This window comes from Nomia melanderi, chromosome 10 (genome assembly GCF_051020985.1).
Source record: "Nomia melanderi isolate GNS246 chromosome 10, iyNomMela1, whole genome shotgun sequence".
In the NCBI taxonomy this organism is placed as follows: Eukaryota; Metazoa; Arthropoda; class Insecta; order Hymenoptera; family Halictidae; genus Nomia; species Nomia melanderi.
The window spans coordinates 7,142,740-7,167,436 of NC_135008.1; the positions used below are offsets into that span (position 1 = coordinate 7,142,740).

The 24,697-nt window shown below is 45.0% G+C and overlaps 1 protein-coding gene and 1 long non-coding RNA gene across 8 annotated transcripts in view; one reads left to right on the plus strand and one right to left on the minus strand.

Annotated features, from left to right (window-relative positions):
* Positions 1–24,697, minus strand: part of Bap170 (Brahma associated protein 170kD) — a 67,939-nt gene that overhangs the window by 30,715 nt on the left and 12,527 nt on the right. For all 7 annotated transcript variants that reach the window (XR_012999594.1, XM_076371733.1, XM_076371732.1 and 4 more), the window contains exon 3: positions 2,890–2,987. Coding sequence is in view for 6 of the 7 variants with exons in the window: in XM_076371733.1 (XP_076227848.1) it covers positions 2,890–2,987 (98 nt within the window). In the remaining variant the exon portion in view is untranslated. The remainder of the gene's footprint in view (positions 1–2,889; positions 2,988–24,697) is intronic.
* Positions 10,312–15,978, plus strand: LOC116429666 (uncharacterized). The gene is made up of 3 exons (XR_004235541.2): positions 10,312–10,632; positions 10,704–10,873; positions 10,960–15,978. It is a non-coding gene; the product is annotated as an uncharacterized LOC116429666 (long non-coding RNA).

Here is a 24,697-nt window from a genome sequence, read left to right on the forward strand (position 1 = left end):
TTACAGTTTGTTTTCCGACAGAGAAACTCTTACCAGTCTGCAGAAATTCTGGTATGAATGGAGTCCGATAATTTAGATTCTCGTACGCGCCTTGGTCGTCAAGATCGATTATTCAGGATCGTCGACGAGATTCCGAGGAAAGTGACTGCGTTGCTCGTAATGGAAAATAATTCACCGGCGTAAATATATTGTATAAACAAATTGAAATGACCGCTAATAAGCTGGATTTATTCAAGACATAAAAGCGAGTGTCAGGAAACTTCAATGCCAACCGGAAATCAGTTGGATCATTATCTCCGTGCTTGCGTAATCGTTCATCTCGGAAAATACTGTATCTTTTTCTAAACTAGGTGTCGATAGATCGCACGGAGAACACTGGCAAGGTTATCGCGCTTAAAGTAGCTCCACTCCAGCGAGCAGTTTTCTATCCGTAAACGCGATATCGATTGCACGCGATATCGCTTACATATAAATATTAGAAGACAATGAAACGTTAATTCGGCGAACAACCGAGGAAGCGAATGATCCTGGAATAACGTTACGATACGAATGGGCACCGAAGTATCTAATTCAAACGAATACTTTCGAAATTCATTTTCAATTAAAACACCAATCAAAACCCCATTTGCGAGTTTCATTTCCGGACAACGGTTGCTCCTATTTATATTCCTCCAGAATGGACCCAGACACCGATACCGAGTTAAACGACCGAAAAGGGCATTAACCCTCAGGCCACCCTACGAGTTGAGTTTCACTTCAGCTTCGCATCAATTCATTGCAAACATTGCCTTTATCAACACAATATTCTTCTATGGTCGTTATATCTTCAAGCAACCTCCACTCTACTTAATCCCGCAACAACTTCCCAAAAGGAGCAATCAAAATCCCCACAATCCGGTCACGTGCACACCCCCAACCATCGATCCACACGAAGGTGAAGTTCATCGTCGGTCACCGGTGACCGACGCAGCGCCGATCGACGCGAGGACGCCGTCGGTCGGCATCGGAGAACAGGAAAGCGGAGGCGGCGAAAGACGGGCGCGAAGGACACGCGCGCGGCACCGGGCGACGTCTGCAAGCGGCGCGAGGCGACGAAGAATTGACCGCGTCCTTGTTTTGCAAGCGGCGCACGGTAACAAGGTTGCACAGAGAGCTTAACCGGGGTGAGAGAGCGCGACTGGTGGCGCGAGCGAGTAAAAGAGAGAGAGAGAACGAGAGAGAGAGAACGAGAGAGAGAGAGAGAGAGAGAGAACGAGGGAGAGAGAGAACGAGGGAGAGAGAGAAAGAGGGAGAGAGAGGACAGCGACTCAGAAACCACGTGGCTCTCGTCAGCGAGGCCAGTATGAATGAACGAACGCCGGCGAACCAACGAACGTAACGTACTATACGATACGGAAAATGGTGGTGGGGCGGGTAGGTAGCAGTGCCGATACGCGCACTGTGTGACATGTGTGTGTGTGTATGTATGTATGTATGTACGTGTGCACGCGTGTGTTGGCCGTGCGGTAAAACGTCACCGCTTCTCCTACTCTTGCAGACGCTCGCGGACCGCCAGACACAATGGAACATCGTGTGGCTATGACAACGAAAACGGGGGGTGGAGGGGGAGCAGAGCGCGCCCCGGCTCTCTTAACCGGGAAACTTGCCACGGACCATTCCCATTTCGACCGGCGAGCCTCTCGATACTTCTTTTCCGCGAGGAGGTGGACGAGCCACGCGCTGGAGAACGACAGACGACTCGTCGCCAGGGATTTTTTTAGCGCCGAGTCCCTCGATAATCGGATATCGCGGTGACGAACGTGTGCCTTTCAGCGTGGATCGAGAGCGGATAGGGCTTTCGCCGAGGCTTCTGGTAGAGGTGCGAAGGAATCGAGAGGACGGAAGTAATATCGGAACTGGAGACAATGTTGCAGCTTGTCTTTGGAGATGGTTTGTGATTGTGATCGTGATGCTGGATTGGGATTGTTGGATCAAAGAAATACAGTTTTTAATAGTAATTGGGGGTGAATGTATCGAGTGATCCTGCTGGAGGGAATTTGTAAGTGTTTAAACAGGTGATTGTCTTTAGATGTAGCTTCGAGTGTTTTCACTGGTGACTATTCTAACGTGTGATTTCATAGAGAATCGTAGTTTTAAGGTTAGGATGGTTAGGACCTAGGGCTTTCGCCGACAGTCCCAGTGAAGCGTCTACAGCGCGAAAGCCCTATCTGATGTGGAGACCGAAAGTGTGCTTCGTATTTTTGTAATCGCTTCGTTCAGCTACGGTAATGAAGTTCGATGTACGTTTATGGATACAAGGAATCTTTTTCTTTGCCATTTTCTGATTAATTGGATCTTTTAATATTATCAGAAGGACCTACTCGCGCCTGCTTAAGAAACTTCTCCGACGAGTACCGTTTTTTACCGAATCAACGTCCTTCTCGGGGAAAATAAGAATGTCTGACAACTCAAGTCTCATTCCCCTCAAGGGCTGCACTGACGACGAGGTGCAGGGCTAACGTTCCGAGGCAGAGCTGGCCCGTTACCAGAAACATTGGTAAAGGAGCCTAAAGCATATTTGCGGATCAAAATGACCAACTCCGTTTTCCAAATTTAATATAAGAAAATACGTAGGGAAAAATTTTAAAAATGGTTACGGTTGCTAACGCAAGACTTAATCGCGCGAGATTAATCTCCCGCGCGTTTGATCGCGAACTCTGAGAGATACAAATTGCTTTTAAACGGGGAGACAAGTGGGAGGTACAGACAGGGTACAAGGATAGATCCGAGGAGGCAGGAGAACGCAAGCGGATTCACTTGCTTCTCGAATAATGTACGACACAACGGTGACGGTGCTTGAAAATAAGGTGATTGATGGTCGTCCCGCGTCCCTCTCAGAGCCACACTTACCTAAGGTAAATTTGTTTAAGGCCGACCCCGCTGTTCACGCAGCCGCTAGGTAGATGGAATTGTTCGCATAGCGAGGCCCACTCGTTTCTCGTGTTCACCTGAAAACACATAAACACCCGTGATTCGTGGTTCTGATTCCTTACCAGTTCTCAGTACATTGGTTTAGCGATCGAGAAGAAAAGTGTTCCAATGTTTCACTACGGCAATTTTCATATTTCTACACATTACGCGAACTAACTTTATCTATGCAGAAAAGTCGGAGCATTTAATAGTGCCTGTTTCAAAAGCAATACTCCTTGCTAAATTATACAATAGTCTGGGAAGTGTACATTTTTGAAGTTCAGATATTTTTTGAACAGCTTCTAAGAAACTAGATAATGAAGTAAAATGAATTCAGGGATACCAGAAAAGAGCTTCTTCAAATCGTTGTTGAGCTCGACCTAGTGTAGAGTCTACTTCCGGTGAGCATTGCGATAGATCAGTGTCGTTCAAAGATAGAGCACTCTTTCATAAGCTTTATCTCCCTTTCAAATTAGTACCGAAAGAAGACGAAGTAGGAAACTTAGCAAGTGGAATAAGGAGCCGGTAGTCAGACAAATGGAAGTAAAACGACCAAGGATCAAAGTACATTAATCGATACATGCATCGTTGATAGAACGAAGCAATTAGTAATAAATAGTTGCAAGAGCATTTACAAGTAGCCATTAGGAGCGATACACTGGAAACAATCATGTTATCAAATGTCCAGTGAAATTATACACAGAGCATGGTTGGAGAAACGTTAAATGGCATGTCCGAACCGTGGCTTGAAGTTCGTGACGCGGCTAATTATTCTCGGTATTAGTTAGCGTGGCTCGTTTTCCTACCGCGGAAGAACTTAGATCGGTATTTATAGTTGGCATTATTTATAGCTGATCCGTTCGAATGGCGGCGGTGGCAAGGCGCGAGTTTCGACACGGATTTTCCGAGAAGTTTGATTTTTCTCGAAGTTTCTCGATTTTCCGAGTAATTTGGTTTTTCTTCGATCGGCTCTCGTCGAATTTTACGCAACTACTTCGAGAGTCGCGTTGTAGATTATTTCCGGCGGGAATCGCGTTCGAGACCAGGAATTAGCGACCTCTGCGCTGCAATTGGTTTCTCTTGGCGGATATTATTCCTCGATTCGGCGCAATCGTCTAGTGCCTTTGCCTCCATTGTGACACGTTGTTTCATTCTTTTATTTTCCTTTCTTTTCAGACACGAAAATTGAGATTCACTAGGTATCAACGTTTTTATAGACTTTGTGACGTTCACCGGGACATTTTGGCTGGATGACAAGACACCTCGGATCGATACTATATTTCTTATCGAAAACGTGGATGAACATCGTCGCCTCGTTACATAAACTTCGTAGTAACCTTCCTCTTCGTTATCTTCCACGTTACATAGGAAAATTAATCGATTCGCCACGATAACCTTTTGAATTTTCTCGTAGCGAGCTGCCGCGTCGATTTCTTTGAACTACGTAGGAAAAGTATTCAATTTCCAGGCTCCATGATACGCGTTACGAGATAACGGATTACAGTATGAGCTAACAGCGATAAACGAATGGGCGTCTCGGTGTTGTTATTCTTAATTGCTGGTGTACGTGGGTTCACGAACAAATGAGTGAGTCACCGAATTTCGCGTGACCTATTTATACCCAATGAACATAGGACAATAGTATACTATTTATAATTCGAACCGTGAACCGTGCAACGCTAGAACTTCTGCGGCCAGCCGATGAACCTGACGCGACAGCATAGACAGAACGAATCGGATCACAAGGTGAATCAGATCGGAATAAAAATAGTCGGCATTTGTTATATTTAAAATTGTATTTCTTATTTCTTGTTTCTTGCTCAAAAGAGAAAGATTCAAAAATTCTTGATCATTCTTTACTATTAATGATCAAGTATTTTTATTTCTTCACTGGTGAAATTATATTTCTCATTTGGTAAAGCAAGATTCAAAAATTCTCATCCACTTTTTACTGTTAACGATCAAGTATTTTTATTTCTTCACGGTCAAAGGTACATTCCTCGTTCCTTGTTTCTCATTTAAAAAAGAATAGTTTAAAAATTCTGGTTCGCTTTTTATTATTAACGTTCAAATATTTTTATCTCTTCGCTGTGACAGAGAAAACGATTCGCTTCGGTCTACCCTGCTCTATATATGACAGAACATCTGCCACAACGCCGTCTTCACACCTGACAGCTGCTTACCTTCGCGCCATAAACTACACAGACCGATTATACGACGATAAGTAATCCGTAGTTATTGATACCATCGGAACAATGGTAATTCGACTAACGTTCGTCCTCTTAAAATATTTGTATTACTGTCTGACGACTATTCGCTGTTTCCACTTGTGGCAGAAACAGTCGTCCTACCGAACTAGAAATTATTTTACTTTTTGGAGAAAACACGATTGACGGTCGTGATAAAAACCGTGACTTTCTGGTTTCCGTCTCGTCGCAACCAGTCCCCACGTCTCATCTTGCGCTAATTTTCGCGATCGTCGCGCGTACGTTAACCGATTTGCATCATTATCGTATATACACTCGCAATTTTCCTAACTATTATCACCGGCGCGCTCACATACGATGTGAGCGAATAGTGATCGCGAGCGGATCGAATTATTCGTTAAGTAGTAAAAGTAATGCAAAATATCAGATAAAAAAGAGGATTGCGGTTCTGATAGTAGCGAAGAGATAATGGGACCCATAAAACTAAAAGGTGCCATTGCGATAACTTCAGACAGTGACGATATTGAAATTTGATAATACGGGTATGTTTTTACGATGCAAGTGGGTCAACTCCTCGCAATCCAAAGACTCGTTTCAGCGTCCACTTGATTCGTTACAGCAATAGATAACGTTTGATATATAACATTCAGTTTTGCATAATGTACGAATATATGAAGTATTAAAATAAAACAGCTTCGTTCCTGAATTTATACACGATTCCTCGATAATTTACTTTCTATATATATCCATATGCCACCAGAAAATATGTCGAGTATTTCCAGTAGAAAACTCTCAGAGTACAAGTAGGTTAACACTAGAACAACCGAGCATTTAATATGATTAACATGTAATCCTTACAAAAATAGTAACACTGGATTTCCTCGATTTCTTCGCATACGCATTACAGTATTCAGGTGAAACTATATATTTTCAAAACCATTTCGGTTATTTGACACTTCCAAGATGGGAATAATTACGAAATTAGAGAACTGAAACTATTTTCGCGGATGAGGTAGTTTCTAGCGTTAATCAGGGGTTGATGACGTGAACCACCCTGTTATGCGTATCGGGAAGCGAGGGATTACGAAAGGTCGCGGGATGAAACAATCCGCGTATAACGTGATCGCGTGCGCCGAGAAAGGATCGTCGGGGAAAATATTCGAAGCTCGACGGTGCGGCGCGGTGGTTCGTTTACGACTCGGCGTTCGGCCAAGGGGTTTACGGTTCCATCCATGCGAACCAGAGAATCTTGCATACGCGCGGTCATCTAGATATCTCTCTCCTCTCCCCGGCTTTCCGTTCCCTATCTTCTCTCTGCTCTTTATCTTCGTAGTCTTTCCCTTTCTCTTTATTCTTCGTTCTTTCTTCTCTCCCTCTACCTCTGGTCTCTATTCTCTTTCTTGTTATCATCATTCTCTTTTTGTCTGATCTCCGGATCTTGTTGGTCATCATCTTTCCCTCTTTCTCCATCTCTTCATCATCTCTCTGCTGTATCTGCCTCTTTCCGTTCTTCATCCATTTCCTGCTTATCGTTCCATCTTCCCAGTTTCTATTTGGTCTCACTTTACATATTCCTTATTCCATCCGATCCTTTTCTGCTCTCCTCTGTCCTTACATGTATTCCCACGTCTCTATCCCTCTGTTCTCTCTATATCCATTTCCTATTCTGTAGCTCCGATATTATTCTACCCTCTGCCTCTACTATTCCATCTACTCTCTGACGTTCCCTGTTCTCTCTACATCTATTTCCACTCCTTCTTTCGTCTCTAACGTCTCTCTTTTTATATTCTTACATTTATCCTTAAGTTTCTCTACTCTTTTTAAATCCACGCCTTATCCTCCCTCCGCTCTGCTTCTCCCTCCCTCTCACCGCTCTACTCTTTCCTCTCGTTCGCCGAAGAGCCGAGGGAGCCGCGTAGCGCCGAATATACCGGGAGCGTGATTCGTCAGAGGCGCGAAGATGAATACCGACGTGGCGGACGGCAACCCGATTCCACGGGAATTCCTGGTAGTATAGCGGGAGTGGCCGCGCGCACGCCACGCCGGGATATAAATTTCTCGGCCCGGGCGCGCGTTGAAAAAATAACCGGCGGGACTCGTGTTACGCGGCTCTCCCGCGCGCACACGTGTCGCGTGTTTATAGACCGCGCTCGCGCGGTTCCCTTTAGTACGAGGAGGACGGAGGACGGTGCGCGCGTGTCCGTTTGCTTATGCAGGTAAAAAAGAAGCGGAACGGGAGGACGCGTTCGCGATCCACGGCTTGAATTTCGAGAACCGATCCCGTTTTCGGAACTCTGCTCAACGAGACGCTGCGCTACAGGCCTGTCCAGTCCAAGACGGTTGCGAATGTGGCCCAGCAAAAATCATAGGCTTACAAACTTACGAGATTGCCACTAAAAGACCTCTTAACATTACTTCAAATATAAGGGTAATTATTTAGTTTCGGGTATTCCCCAACGATTTTGACGAGTTGTGGATATGTTGGGAACGTAGTTCTAAGCAACTTTTTCCTATATATGTGTCGCTGTTTCTTTAGATTCTTGGTTAGAATTACATTCCTGATAACGTGTCTAAAAATCATCGAAATCGATAGGGAATATGACGAACTAAATAATTGCCAATACAAGTTAATCTTATTTTTGTATATAGCGGTGAAAATGCATTCCCAGCTGATAATAAAGTAAATAAAAGAGTGACGAATAGAAAATTTTCAATGTTTCTGGGGGAATTCTATCTGTGATATGTTTCACGTAACATTTGAAGGAATCCCATTGAAATTCACGAGTTTGAATACAACAGTAAATTCTTCACATTTTTTCTTTACATTTTGCAGCAGAAGTGTATAAGGCGCGATTACACCTTTATACGTGGTTAACGTTAATATTTGTACACAGGTCCAGGGAAGATAAAAAATTGGACGGCCCTGGTATACTACTCAACGCTGGAGAGATAAGAGCTACCCTGCAGTCAAATTGAACAGCTTTTTATGTGTTTTTTTTTATAGAAATTACGCTACATGTTTTTAATAGGTATAAAAGAACTCGGGGATAAGAAGTTTTGAGCCATGTGGTACGGGCAGTAACCTTTTCGTGGAGGATGGTTTTTGAAAGCGTTGGAAATTTACGTATAATGAAGTTCTATTAAATTCTTAATCACTGGGAGGACAATTGGGTGCCGATTATATCTTCCTTTCCTCCCTGATATTCTACGGTTTTTTATTGGAAACCGGTTTCTCCCGAATATTTCATACTAGTAGGAAGCTATAAAAAGTATAAACAGAACCGAAGCTATAGTTACTACGTTAGAGGATGTCGTTCTGGCCTTCTGTTTCATAAACGTGCCAGTGATACACAATATATTTAAATAACATTTCCAAGCGCTGCCAGTCGTTTAGCGTAACGTAATTCCATTTGGAGCGATATCTCGTTTCGAGACCAACGCGTCTCGTTCTGTAAGAAGAGTTCTTTTCTCGTATTCCCGCCGTCTTGCCGGAGACTCGTAGCTATATTACTCGTAACCGTGACGCGTAATTAATTTCTATACATTCGGTCAGCGTCGATATTCCTTTTCGTAACAAGATCATCGACCGAAGCAAAATTTCTGTTCGCGATTCGGTTGAGATTAAGATAAATTAATTGATTCTTTTATTCTACTTCGATGTGTATCGTGCACAGATCAAACAGATTAGCTCCAGCATTTTCGAATGTTTTCAAATTCCACCGCTAAACATTTAACCGATCCTCTGCGCGTGTAATTCCGTCGAAGTTTTCTACTTCTCAGTCCACGCAGCTAATCATTTCGACAAATGAACAGCTCATGTTAAACGACCGTCATTTAGTTTTCGTTCCCCGAGTCAGTGAGTCATTTACGATTCCGTCGAATCGCGCTCACGTTCATCGCGGGGATAAATCACTCGGAGATTCCGAAAATATTCCTCCGTGCCTATCGCAGCTTCGCGCGAGTCACAGGGTTAACGGGTTAATCTAGTCTCGAGGGTGCGTTTCCGAGCGGCTTGGCGCCAGCCGGAGAAGGCTAAGGAAAATCCCGATTACACGACCTCTAGTCGAAGAAACTCCTACGAATAGTACGACAATGCAACTTATTAACAAAAGTGAAATATACAGAATGAAACGTTCAAGTATAGAATACATATTATGGATACCGTAAATCCTAGCGAATGAGAAGCACTTTTTAAATTCATACTCCACAACGTCCAATCCGTTCACAAAAAGATTCATCTCAAACGACAAAATACATCTTGAATCATAATCATGAATCATGAATGATAACCGTCCAAGAACACTCGAAGCAAATCCGCCAAGCGATCCCGAACAATCAAAACTTCACTTTACCCAAGACACCTCGCACCCTAGAGAGGCTCCGCCAGAGAGTCCCGTCGCGTCGTATTAATTATTCTTGTAAAATAAAATTCAATGACCGCCCCTGGCGAGAGACACATAGACGAAGAGCTGGAGATCGAGCAGATGCTACGTGCCGAGCGATAGCCGTGGACATAATGAAATATCGCCGGGGAACCCGTAGGGTTGCTTGCCTCTTGCCTGCCGGTATTGCACGGCGCATTTGTCGCCAAGAGAAAAGAGGGGTCCGGAGAGAAAGAGGAAAGGAATGAGAGAGACAGAGAGAGAGAGAGAGAATGAGAGAGAATGAGACTAACAGAAAATAAGGGAATGAGAGAAAATGAGAGTAAGGGAGAATGAGAACGAGAATGAGAATGAGAGAAAATGAGAGTAAGGGAGGATGAAAGAAAATGAGAGAATGAGAATGAGAATGAGAGAAAATGAGGGAGAATAAGAGAGAATGAGAGAAAATGAGAGTGAGTGAGTGAAGCGCGAGGAGTCGTGAAATCGACGACGGACGGACATACTGGGTCAGTGCTCTCTGGATCCGCGCCCGTTTCTTTTGCTATTCTCGTCGCCGCGACGGTTCAACCTTATGAATCGGGAATGTGGCGCCCCACTGTGGACGACCTCGCGCGACATCATCGTCGGCTGTAGCTCTCTCAGCGAGGACCCGCCGCCTCCGCCTCTGCTGCCGCCGTCGCCGCGGCGACGCGCACACCTCTCCGACCACTAACCCCCACACGTCGCTGCCCCGACGGTAGCACCCGGAAAACAAATAGGCGGCGACAGTCAATGAACGTGACTACGCGGGATCGAACCGGCAACGATAACGCGTTTCCCCAACGATTCTTAGCGTCGCGTCGCGTCGCGGCGGGCTCGTACCGCGGTCACAGCCGACCTTCCGGTTTTCTTTAGGCCGCGGTTTGGGGAGCCAAAGTTGCGGGTGTAACGAGTGTAAAAAGTTTCTCATGTTTCGGTTTTGTCCATCACCGTCTGCGTTAACTGCATATAACACTGCGGCCTTGATATGTAATGATGTTAACATGTTGCCACGGTAACCGATAATTCGGAATTGTCTGGACATGATTATATGATCGATGAATACGTTTGGAGGCGTGAGTAACTGGATAATAGTGTAAGGGTTGTGATAGTAAATCATTAATAGCTGATTCTCTTTGTTTAATAGTTGATTGATAGATGTTCACCTTTGATACGAAAGGATCGGTGATGCAGAAGAGATCATTTGTTTAGTCGAATCAGCTGAGCCAACTGATCATGGCGGTCCCTCTCCTGGTGACCAGTGGTGGTCAACGTGATCGTCTTGATGCAAGAGGTTGTTCCTCGTGGTTTTTGGAGGTTGTATAATTTTGCTGCTGTTTGTGTTAGTCGTTGAAAGATGTTAGGGGTTCCAGATGTTGAATGCAACATGAGAATGTTTTTAGGATCGATTAAACTGCCGTCTACACATGACAGTGAGTAGTGAATTGGTTCAATGGGCGGTCTACTTTTCTATCACTATAGTCACTATAGTCACCTGCAATTGTCAAAGGATCAACGGGTACGAGTGCTCATTTCGCTATTCGATCTGAGGGACTGTTTAATGTAATCGGCTTAGGCTGTGGTTGTGCTGATTGCGTATTCAAATGAACCAACATTCTGACGAACTTAGTATGTGATAATTATGCAGAAAGAGGTGCCACGCTGTAGGCACCTGCTTAGGCAATCAAATTAACGATACTTGAAGTTATTCGTTCGATATTGTGGATTTTATAATTATAAATTCGTTTGAAGGCTGTTTTATTTTCCCAAGAAACCTGGTAGCTTGCGGTAATAATTTTAATTGGTACAAATATATATCAAACGTGCAACTATTAAACATGTTCGATTTATTGAATATACTTCTGCAAACTAAAGGAAACTAGAGGTTTAAACTCACAGATAGTAACACGCGTAAGAAAACATTCAGAATCAAGCGTCCAACAACATATTTCAGGGTCAGTGAAATCAATGGTAACTTTTCTTTTACAAATTCGCACAAAAATATAAATAGCAATCATTAGATATTTATTCGTTTAAACTCCAGGTTATCTCAATAAGCAACCATTACAACTGTCTTATATAGCGTTTCATATGAAAACAGTACAATAGTCCGCAATGATCAGTCTCGTTCCTAACGAGTCTTCTATCTCGAGGAAAGTCGAAAGTCTTCGAGACATCCTCCGCGTGAAACCTAGCCTCGGATATTCTTATCGGGAGAAACTATTGGTACAACCAATTGGTACGCGGGCTAAAACGCGTTAGGCGTTGTTAGCGGGAACTACAATACCCATTGGCGTAGTGTTTCAGGTGGCCAAATGCCCGTAACATCATCCCCTTTCGATCATATAATTCTGTAATTGTTCCCACGGAAGCCGGCTAAGCGGTAATCTCCGCGTTATTTACCCAGAAACAAATTATCGAGAAGAGTGTCTGTCAAAATCTCGGATAAAACGATTCGCCGCCGCTCGTGTTCTCGAAATACAGAATAATGGCAACAAACCCATTGTCCGCGATATGCCTTCCGCGCGAATGTTATGGTCTTTGTTCGAACGACGAAAAAAAAGCCGATTGATTCGACACAATAGCCTTGGGTCACGTGATAAGTCGTTGTTCATCGATAAATGTTAGCCCTCGGCGGTAGATAATGTCGTTAGCAATAGCTATCTCACCTATGAGACAACAGTGTTGGCTAACTATAGAGAAAGTACCGACGAGATTCTTAATATAATCAAACAGAAAGCATACGTTAAATTGTAACAAGATAAATAGAAATGAAAACAGAACGTTTTACATTTTTACGTAGTTAAGTGAAAGCGTAAAATTGTTTTTCGTCCGTTAAGGGTTGAACAGCGGAAGAGCCATAGCGAAGCGAAGCAAGCGACAAATTCGAAGTAGTTTGTCAACTGTGGTACCAAAACTTTTATAGGTGGTACGCTGTGTTCGAAATTAATCATTTTTCGCTGCGTTTTATACGATTATAACATTCGCTGTAATTGGGGACGTTAATCTTGATAACGACTCATCGAAAATCTACTCGCGTTCTAACAAATTTGGGAGGAAGAGAGAACATCGAAATCACATCGCTATTAACGAAAGCATACTCCGACGGTTCACTATTAAAATGTTCTGCGTCCGTGTTACGGATCACTAGTCCCCGACCGGTGATTTTATCGTACAATTCCATTGTTCTTTTATCGACCGAACTAGTTTTCGGCCTCGTTTCATCTCGCGGAAAAATGTTTACTGTTCCCATTTTCTGTATTTCTTTTTTCTCGTGGTAGAACTTAACGAACAAGTTGTTTGAAAGTTTAACGAAGGCAGAAATGAAAAATAAGGGAACCAGAATCCCACGAGTCTCTTGCGATTAATAGTTAACGAAGTACATAGGTTTATCTACAACCTTGTTCACCGATTTCTCTAGATACCACCCTCGAAAGTACTTCAGCAGCTAATTTTAAATAATAAATTTAAGAGATCTGTTTAATTGAAAAATATTGCATACAATTCCTAGCCTCCAGGAAAATTAAGTAATCTTTAGTACTTTATCCGAACGATCACAAGACGATTAATAACACCCCCATTAATAACTCAAACACTTCTCAGAGTTGGCATCTATCCCTAAACCACGATACCCACTGCATTCCATAACTAATTTCAAGCTTGATCCTCCAGTCATAAATCTTGCTAAGTTCATGCCCGTTTAATCATCCCACCAATTTAATGTTCCACCTCGGTACCAATCGCTTCAGGCAACTGAGGCTCTATCATGGAATCTCAATGGCTAAAACGTTCAAAAACGATCCCCTAAACAAGCAAGTATAGCACGCTAGAGTCTAGAGTCTCTTTAAGAGTTTCTCTTTGCAAGACAAAACTCTATAACTCTGTTTTTGTATTTTCATTTCAACTTGGTCTTTTCCATCATTACCAATATTATTCACTACCACAAACGATACCGATCAACGGTCCCAATTCCTTGATCATCAGAAAACAACCATATATCGCGTTGAAATCTTCAATCACGCCAAGAACCAGAAGAAGACGCAAGGGAGACACTGTCCATCCACGACTTGGTAGCCAATAGGGCAGCACAGACGCAAGAGGTCTTCCGCTATGCGCTTCGCTTAGAGTTTCAATGGGTGACGTGTAACCGTGTCGACGAGTAGCAAATTAGAATCGAAGATAACAAGAAAACTGACCAATCAAGCCCAAATTCCTCCGCCCAGCTATCAACTCGTGTACGGACGATAAAGGAGAGTCCACGGGCAGTGTCATCGGGGTTCACCGGTGTGGCGTAGGTAGATACGCGCGGCGAGTTGCTGTCAGCGCGATTAGGTAGTGGCGGGCAACACGCGGCGGCGGCGGCAGCGGATCCCCGGTGTCTCGGCCGTAATCGCGCGACTTTGCTTGACCTTGACAGTATGAATTACACCGCGCACGCGCGGGGAGGACGTTCTTCGGGAGCGTCGAACGTATCCACGTGTTCGGCTCCGGCCGAGGGACTACATGATGAAAGTGTCTTTGCCGCCACGTGGTCTCGTTGGGGTAGGACATGGTCTCTCTTACTCTCTCTCCCTCCCTCCTGCCCTCTCCTACTCTCTCTCACTCTCCCACCCCTCTCGCGCTCGTCTCTCCCCCTCCCTTCGATCGCGCCGACCGCCTGGCGAGCTGCAACCAGAGCCCTCTCTCTCTCTTTCTCTCTTCGGTCCTCTCTCTGTCGCTCTTCCCGTGGACGCACGAGCTCGCCGATCCGCGCGCGTTCCGTTTCCTCCGCGGCGCGCGTTCTACTATCGCGGACCGGCGGTAGTGGCGGGTTTTTCGTGTTTTTCAACGATCGCGCTGCACAGCGCTGCCATCACCGATGCTGCGCAACGTTCGCACTGTTTTCCTTCGTTTTTCGCTGTTTGCGTGGCTCTTTCTTGCTCCATCGATCGTTTATTGTACTCTGTCTGCCCGTTATCGGTGGGCCCGTGTGCCAGTCACTTCCCCGTTCCGACAGTGGAACACTGATCCGCTGATTGGGATGCGCTGAGATGGTCTGTTGAGGTGTACGTTCTTGTGCGAGTTAGTTTTGTGGTGGATGGGTCTGTTGATTTTTGTTTGATGTTTGTTTGGTTGTTGGGTCGTTATGGCTCCTCCCCTGGCATTGCTGCTGTGTGGATTGGGTTAGGCAAACATCAGTTCTGAGATTGATAAGTTGTCTTTGTTCGCTTGATACGAGGGTGAAGATCCTTGGATCATTGGAGATTCTTTTGATACCGCCAGTCTACATTAATTTCGAGATGTTTATTTAATATTCATTTGGAGATTCTGGAATCATTGTAGTTTACTTTACTGGCACCATTTCCTAGACCTATATTCTATCCCTAACGATGATTACCGTGTTGGGATATCTTCGAGATTCTCCAGCCTCTACTGCCACGGTTGCTTCGCTAGAAAATAGGTGTAACGACTGATGTTTAATATCTAAAATGCAGACGTTATATTGGAAAAATCGTGTGGACAATTCGATCGACCCCTGCGTAATCGATAAGGGAATCAGATAAATTGGAATTGACGGAGGAATTGGCATGGAACATGATTAAACAATATCATCAATAATTAACATCGTTAAATGTCCGAACAGAACTACGATTACGAAGAACAGAACGAGGAAAATGTACAGTCTAATTGCACTATTTACCTACGGACCGGTTAGCAATCGAATTTCTTTAACACAGATTCAAATCACTCGGCTGGCGCGCGCGAATGATCGTTGCCGGTCGCGCGTGGCCGAGGTACGCGAGAAACGGCACGAATCAATCGGCCGCCGCGTAACAGGCTTAAAACCGTACCGAGAAATTGGCCAATCGAATTACGAGCTTCCATCGTCGCGTGTCCGCCTCTCGAAACGAGAGAAGGCGTTCGCATTCACGTGTGACAGTGTAAACCAGCGTTTCTTGCTACATGGTCCACGGACCCCCGGACAGACTCGAGGGAAATGTAATCTGATTACATATTCAGATAAACGATTAGAACACAAGTTTCATTCGATCTCAAGATACCACTTGTAACCATTAATTAGAACTCACCTTAATCAAGAGAATTTCAATTGTAGTTCAGTGAAGATTGAAGATCATAACAGATAAGTTACCGAGTCAGCTACTATAGTTTAATCAGATTATATTTTGCCCAACCCAGCTTCTTAGAGGCTGCGAATTCCAAACACACGTAAACGAGTAATAAACCATTTATAATATTTAATGATCATACTTTTATAATTATTTTAACATTTTATAATATTTTATTGATGAGTACTATTTTAAATTTACTATTTAATATTTCAGGCACAAGGATAAATTAAAATTTTTAGTTATATCTCACAGGTCTATGGCAATGAAAAATTATCGAAATTAATTTCTCGAAGTTCCTCTATACAAACTCCAATAGCGCATCTATCGAGATTTCAATTGATTTTCAACTCAGTTTGCATGTTGCTAAATTAATTTATTCAATAATTTCTCAGAAAAGCATCTGTTATCTCTACGATAATTGCAAAAAGAAGGAATCAGGTTCGGCCCGGTCTCGCGTTAGAGAGCACGATCGCGTAAACGAACGGAACAATCGCTGATGCGCAATACGGGGCTCCGCGTTAATTACGGCAGATGAAATTAATTCGCTCGCCGGTACACCGTCCGCGGAATTTTATTATCACGTTCGGATAATTGCCGGCCGGCCACTGGCCAACGAGTTCGAACGTTTAATCGCGCAGTTGATGTCGCGCCACGGCGTTACAGGCCGCGCGTGCGCGAGATTGCGATGTTTAACACATTGTTGACGGTACGCGCCTGTTCAAACGAACGTAACTATTATATTTTCTCAAGTTTCTTTATTAAAGTTTACTCGTGTAATAAATGAAAAATAAAAAAATGAGATAATAAAATGAATTACATTCGAATATACTTGTTAATTATTAATTATATTTCCAATATCTTCTGTCACTGATACCTATGAAATGGAAAACACGAATTTTTACTTAGAACTTTAATAACCGGTTATATTTTCAACGATATTATACCATTATTTAATTATCAGTCATTGTTGATTGCATTCGTTCGCGGTTTTAATTGCGCGTCTATGAAGACATAGTAAAATTACATGTACACTTTTAGCCGTAATAACATTGCAGTTAAAACGGGGACCGTTAATTTTGTTGCGGCCTGTATAAACGGAATTAGTATTCCGACATCGAATTCGTTGAACGTTATTTCTCAATCTCTTTCCATCCCCTTCTAGCCCTCTCTCTCTCTCTCTTTCTGTCTCGGGTAGCGGCCGGAATTACGAGCAAGGGAACGCATTTATCCTCTGATCGACTATTAAGTACAACCAGTATCTGGCGGCGTGTAGCTCGCGCACGAACCGCTCGTAAACGTTCGAAAGTAGTATCGGTTAGACGCGCGGAAAAAGAAGATAAATCTTCGAGGATGTCGAACGATATTGATGACGTTGCGGACAGGGTGCATCAACGATATTAATGCTCGAGGGCGCAATGTTGGAGGGAGGTATCGATTGTACTGTGAAATCGATTCGACGATTAGAACCGCTTTTTCGGGGATTCGAAAGAATCTCAGTTTCCCAACGGTCTAATAAAAAAAGTTACCAAAAACATCGAATAAATCTATCACGTGACATTCTCACGAAGGATCGCGGTACGGAAATCGAGATCTTCGGAATCCGAACTTCTCGTTTATTATCAATAAATTAATTTCCGGCGTAATTAGTTTCACATTTTAATCTCTCTTTTTCCTTCAGATACTTTATTCCTTTGATAGCCGCTGATCCACCGTTGGTCACACATTTTAACATTCAAATTCGTTCGTGACCTATTGCTGGTTTCCCGGATACGAAACAAGGTCAGGCGCAAACGATTCTTGCCGGTTGCCGATCCGTACTGGCATCGGCGGCAACGATCATTCGAGCGACTCGGTCCGAAACGCGTTCTAAATTTCACATGGAAGGGGACCGTCGATAATAGACGACCGGGTTCCGCTGACCGTACGATCCACGGATCGAGACGATACACGATTCGGCCGGTTATTACGAATTCCAAAGGCGACGATCCAAAATAAACACCTAGAAGAGAGCCAAGAACTCTGTTCCAAGAATACCGCCAAGTAGCGATGCCTCGGTTCGATCAGTTCTCTGGCAAGTTTCCGCGATCGATCACGGCTGAATCGCCTCGAACGTAATCCAAGGGAACCGATGCCGATGTGTGCAACGTCGAATCGATTATCCCGCGTAACAGGGGGAACGTACGCACCGACTCGACTCGACTCGTTGTCAGTCGTGTTCGACATTTCGAGATAACCCCTCGATTTCGTATTCAGCTATTAATTCCTGACCTTTATATTACATCACGGCGTCCTCGCGCCGTGTTTATCGTTCCGACGGAAATTCATCGTCTTGATCCGCGGGAATGAAAAAGATCCAAGGAATCGAAGAAGAAAGAGAACCACTTACATAACTATCACTACTAAAACCACCTGCAGCTAATGAATAGTTACAACTATTCGAGCTGACAATTATCAGACCTCGGATCTGCGATTCGAGAATGATACAGTTCCAAACAATCGTTGATAAGGCCTTATAAAGCCCGGTTCCCGGAACCGGACACCGGAGGTACCGAGTCTAGCCGGCGATGACGTCAGTGGAATTTACATGTTGCGACGCAATCGTCGATTCATAAAGGCGGCAGAGGCAGGCAATTTGTCCGTCTCAGAACTACTAACTAAGTTTTCTTGTTCGTCGCAGTGTTACGTCAGAGAGAGTTCGCGTTCCCGCGAGGAACGGTGTTGTCTTTGTTGTTGCGGTTGAACAACCCTCTGCCGCCGGTTTGTTCCTCCGCCGCGATCGAGGTCGCAACTTCACCCTTGAAGAAGTCGGCTGGACTCGAAACTCCGATCAAAGTAGCTCCGGTGCCAATAACATTAACTCGGCGAACGACAAATATAAAATGACCTCCCGCCATGCATAGTCGAACCTAACCTGGATCATTTGTGTTATAACAGAACGCGCGCCTCGACTGGGTTGCATTCCATTAACGCTTTATCTATCGAGATCTGAAAAATTGGATTTTCAACACTCCCACTCGGCGACTGGAATTTTTTTGGAACTAGTGCTTGTCGAATGACGAACGTTGCATCGATTGAGTTACTGTTTATATATTGATAGTCGTATTAAGAGCTCTTCGTACAGATAAAATATTTTGAAATTACTCTTCACGCTTCGAAGCTGTGGAATTTAAATATTATCCGTGAAAATGTATTATCCGCATCGAGCGCTGGAAGATTTTCGCGCCACAGTACTCGAAGTAACGTGAGATGCAGTAGGCTCTTTTTAATTCGAGGATAAATCACTTATTGTCGAGGATAAATCGTAAATTTTAAACTGGTTAAAATTTATTGAATACAATAAGCGATTGTATGCCAATTAACATGGGAAAAGGAAGGAGCGCCGGCAGCCATGTAATATGTTCATCCGAATTTATGGAGGAAGAATTGCCAAGCTTGTAATATTTCGACACATGGTCAGTCCAGTGGTATATAAAATTATCGAATAGCATTTGATTATTACATTTCGCGTGTTTATTCTTCCGAGGTTCAAGCGACATTACATTATAAGTATCGTCGAACTAACCGGTTTGCGAATCGCAAATAGGACATCCGAACATTACCGCCACTCCGAAGATCGACCGGTAAAAGAAGTAGCCCAAATCGAAAGACCAGAGCCTTCTAGTGCTAATTAGTCAAAGATACCATCAAGGATACAAAAGATATGGGATGTACACGTTTCATCCCTCTCGCGCGCCCCATTAGCCGGTACCGAAGAAGAAGTAGAGTCTTCTTGAAACCAGGGATTCGGTAGTCGCGTCGAGCGTTTATCGGCGAAGATCCGAGTTGGCTGTGATCGAGGCGGGTCGCGTGGCGTCGCGGCGGCCCTGCGGAGCAGAAAGCGACTTGGATTGTGGAGAGAGCCCCACCATCACGTGGGCTCTCGAAGGCCCACGGCACGGCACGGCACGGCACACGACTGACAGTTCCCAGTCAGCTGATCGTCCACCGGGAGGGTGAGGGGGCAGCAGCACCAGCAGCAGACCACCACCACCAGCAGCAGCAGTAGCAGCAGTAGCAGTAGTAGCACCAGCAGCCACGAGCAGGAGGAGGTGGTGGAGGTGGATGTGGGGTGGTGGAGGAGGGGGCGGGTAGAAGAAGGGAAGGAGGGCGGAGGGGTTGGCGACGCGCAGTCTGCCGTCGTCGTCGGGATCAGCTGATCGGTGGAGGTGTGCTGGTGACTGACTGACTGTGAACTCTGAATGAACGAACGCGGATGAAGAAGTCTTCGCGTGCGTACACGTATAGGGAGCCGCGGCTCGGTCCCGGGGGCGGGAGGGGGAGAGACAGAGCAAGAGAGAGACGGGAGAGAGGAGAGAGAGAGAGCGTATGCGCGCGTGCCTGCCTAACTATGCGCCAGAGCACTCGCGAGGGAGCGAACGAGCGTTTAGTATCAACGGAAGTGGCCCAGCACAGAGAGGCCAGGATGTGACCACGTGTCCTCGACTACGCCAGCCCTCTCCTCCTATGCCGGCCGCAGGACACGACGCGTGGCCGCCGGATCACGACGGACATTTTAACGGGTCGGTTATCGGACACGCGTTGATTCGCTTTGATCGCGACCGCGATCTTCGCCACGAGGCTCCGACGATATCTCACCCGGCAATTTCGCGGCTACCCCTTTTAGGAGACTTAGCCGCTGGAATAGGCCGACCACATTATAAAGTCCCGAAAATCGGTGATATCGTGGGATTAGCCGGGAGGCAGGGCGAACGACGATCATCCCGTCTTTACGGGAAAGAAGACCGTTCCCCAGTTCGAGACACGTGTCCCCGAGCCCCTGTTCTCGATCACTCAGGTGGAGGCTCGAAATTCCTTGAGACTTTTACGCGGTTTCTAGATCCTGCTGATCGGGCAATGTTCCGAAACTGAACGGTTGCCTTTCTCCGAGGAAATTCGAAAGGAAAAGTAGGTATTTATCGCGGAAATGCTGCTGCACGGAGAAAGACAAACTTGCATGACGAAGTTTCGCGGAATCCCGCGGCTGAGTACCGCTTTCGTTGGTAGTAGTCATTTTTAGCGGATGATTCAGGGAGAAGGCTTTCCGGGAATCCTGACCAGCCGCGTGAATTAGGAAAATTTCCTCGGCAACGTGCTCCGATAAATTCGTTACCGGCGACAGTGTTCGTGCTCTCGAGGAACATTATCGGGCATGCGAATTCGCAGTTGCGTAATGGAACGGTCCATGTCGAGAATGGCACCGGCGAGATCAAAGTCGAAATTTCACGGGGATTCCCAGCCGGCGTCGTCGAGTTCGCGCGTGGCCGAGATGAAAGGCTGCGTGGAACGACAGATACGATGGAGGAAAGAAATATTCGTACCATAGGATTCTTGCGGAGATTAATTCCATTTTGCTAGGGGCACCTGTATTCTCTTAGGGTAACCCGAATGATTCATGATTCTACGCTGGAAAGTGGCGTTAACCTTGAACCACTTCTTCAGAAACGGTGTCTTCATTGTAATTGAAACACGCCGATATCAATCTTAACCCATTTTATCCCAGTTTAGTAGTATTACTTTAACGCGAGTATGTTCCCATTGTACTCATATATGTCCATATTGTCATTAAACAAACATTTATCGATATTTTCAAGAAGCATATAAATATTATATGTTGGGTTACATGATAAGGCAATTGGCCAAATAAGGCCCTTTTCTATAAGATGCGGAAAACCGAAAATATTCCAATCTGCGTATACTCTCGCTGTCGACCATCTGGAATGACCTTTTGCGAGCCCAGATGCTTAATTGCAAGCAGGGATCAGCCTCTCGAACCCTAGCTACCTGAGTTATACCTAACAACAAGAAAAGCGAGGCAGGACGTTGCACGAAAAAGCGCTGATGAGTTGGTTGTACTGAAGGACAGTAGCGTGCAGACGTCTCCACTGGCGAACGTGTACACTTGTGGAGAAATAAATTATTGTTTTTTATAAGTCAGATAGCTTCGAATTGTTTTCTTTGGTTTTTCTTGTTCTTGTCCTCCTGATTTCCTCTCGTCCCCTATTTCTTTTTAATTCAACACTATTCTTTGAAGATATTTTTAATAAGAAAAACCCATTTTCTTCAAACTTGAAAAAAGAATTGCTCGAGGAACAAACTAGGTCAATGACAAAAACTTTTCTGCAAACATTCTGGACCTGAGTGGGCTGACGGAGTCTGTCCTTTCTATTTTCTTCAATAGGCTAGTTCATTGGACAATCATTCATTACTTTTCAAACCCACTTAAAAGATCACACATGAGAATTGAACAGCCTAAAGGGGATGCCAGCGAAGCCAGCCGATGATGAACAGTGACGAAGATTCCCACCGGATTAACACTGAATCGCCGGAGACTCTTCATCTTTTCGATTCAATAGTCCGGCAATGATCAGCCGTAATTACGTTTAATTACCGTGCCTTGTCTCCCCGATGAGTCGCGCGCAAGACTCTCGATTAATCGCCGAGCCGGACGAGCGCGTGGCGTTCGGGTCTCGCGCGGCGCATCAGACGGCCGAGATGCGACCGGTACGTACGCGCAATAAGCGTGCATGTAATCATCGACAATTGAACACGCGATACACGGCCGAGGGAGCGTGTAACGCGCCGCAGAAGAACAGACGCGCTCCTTGTTGCGCTGGCGACGATTGTAGCAATGCGGTAATGGCTCGGCTGCGAGACTATGCATTTGCGGTCGGCAAAGAAGTAGCATCTGGTGGGCCTCGAAATTTCGCGCCACCGATCGCTGGACTAGCGCATCGAATATTCCGTTCACGATGTAACGTTAACGGTTATTTATATCGGAAAATTTACGTAAGTATCTAGCTCCTTGATTAAGTATAATTTCATTACGACGATTGAAATTAAAAGGCAACGGTGTATCGCAGACTCAGCTGGTGTCTTGTCTACGAGATGTAACTATTTTTAATCGATTGTACGAACATCTAAAAAGATTATTATTAGTATCCCATCGAAAGAGATAGAAACGATTTGCCGTGACGAAGAACTATTTAACAGAAGTTGAGCACCGCTGGCGCAGGTTCGTTCCGAGAAGCAGAAGCGAAAAAACGCAGCTCGGAGCGCAACACCGCGCCCACGGCCGAGAAAAATGATTTTCGCGCAATTATCCGCCGGTTTACGGTTCAGTGTCAAATATGACCGTATTTATAGAACCTCGTGTTCAATATTTCCACGCGACAACGCGTTTCTTGGCACGTTCCCTTCGTCCCTCCGACTCTCACGGATTGCTCCGAGTCATCGAGCCGACGTGCAGTTCGAATGAAACACACCAGATGTAAAACATTCGTTCGAATCCCGGCGTGGATATTCGGAAATACTTCTGCGGCGTATCCCCCGCTAGCCTCCGTTACTTTTCGGACACCCTGTACGTGGCTCTCGCGATTATCATCCGGCCAGTCGTTTTATCCGAGGAATGCAACGAACGTTCGCGCGAAGATTATTTACACGAGCCTCGCTGAAATTTACCCAACGGTGCGCGTACACGCCGCTATCCAACATTTCAACGTCTCCTCGGTAACCCTTCTGGTTTTTTTTCTGTCTTCTTGCCTGTTTCCTATCCTTTTTCTCCCTTTTTAAGGAGAAAAGCGCAACGAGGCTCGCATGCGGGTGCCACGCGGAGCTCCGGCAGTCGTCGGCCGACCGAACAATGGCCACTCTTTTCTGTCTCCGCGCTAACCCGTTACATAAGATAAACTAATCTACACCAGAGTTCCAGTGTGACGACTGCCGCTACGAGATATCGCGGCTGCCGGAGCTGACTTATTACGGGAGACCGCCCACGGTGGGAGACCGACGAACGTTCCATTTCCCGCGAAACTGTGCCCCCTTCCTCCCCCTCTCGCCGCACGAATCCGAAATTTCACGTTCAACTTCCATCTCTGATCTCACCGAAACCGAACGCGGACGCTGCAGCTGCACGCTGGAATTCGATTGGTTCCCCTTTTTGCGGTATTTAACGACAGCCGACAGCCGGTAACGGGGGAGCCTCGCATGACTCTATGGAGTACGGTAAGACCCCGTGTAACTTGGTACTCGTGCAACGTGATTGAATCATTTACTAAAAAGGCTACTCGCGAGCGCGCGTAAATGTTAACCTTATGGACTCGGAAGTTTTTCACTAGAAATGTTCAATATTTTTTTATGGGATGTAGATACGTGAATTAATAAACGAAGCTATTTTATTTTGATATTTCGCGTACTGATGTATTATAGAAAGCTGAATATCGTTATGTGAGATTACTGCAAAGGCCTTCTTTGATCAACCTTCGAATGACTGCATTAATGTGACGAAGAAAACTTTGGACTGCTCCAATATCTCAAAGAAAAAAGATCGGTACCTTTATTGTTTAAAAGAGAAAGTAAAATGTATGCTGCTTTTTGTTATATTAAAAGGAAAAGGTCTTTTACTTAATTCTGACTATTCGCATTTCGTATAATGCGGAATTTGTATAATACGGTACGCACCTGCTACGTTATAGAGATTGCCTACCGTACATACGGGGTGACACAAACGTAACGGTGTACAGTAAGAAGCGTGAAGGAATATTTATAGGAAAATCAATTTCGCAAAATCGATTTGTCAAATTGTGCCTGGCGATTATTCGAATTCGATTTTCCATGCGCAGTAGATAGAAAAATAACTCGCCCTCTGTATTAGTCCGCCGCAGTGAATGTAATAAGCTGGAGATGAACGCTGGAAATCTATATGTATGCTGGACAAGTAGACTAATATTGATTCGGTGGAGGAGCGGCAACAGAAAAGGTGCAGTGACCTCCGGTGATGGCTCGTGCTGCTCGAATGATGGCTTACCGAGTGGCACCGTCGGCCAAGGCCATTAATGTCGATGTCTCCAGCACGTTGCAGGCAAATGCGAAAGAAAGGACGAACAGGATCGACTGCCTCGTTTCTCTTACGGCCGTTTCTAACGACGCTGCGCTTAAGATTCGAGTTTTCAGTATGATCCTCGGTAGACCGTATTTGCTCGATTATACGCGTTTC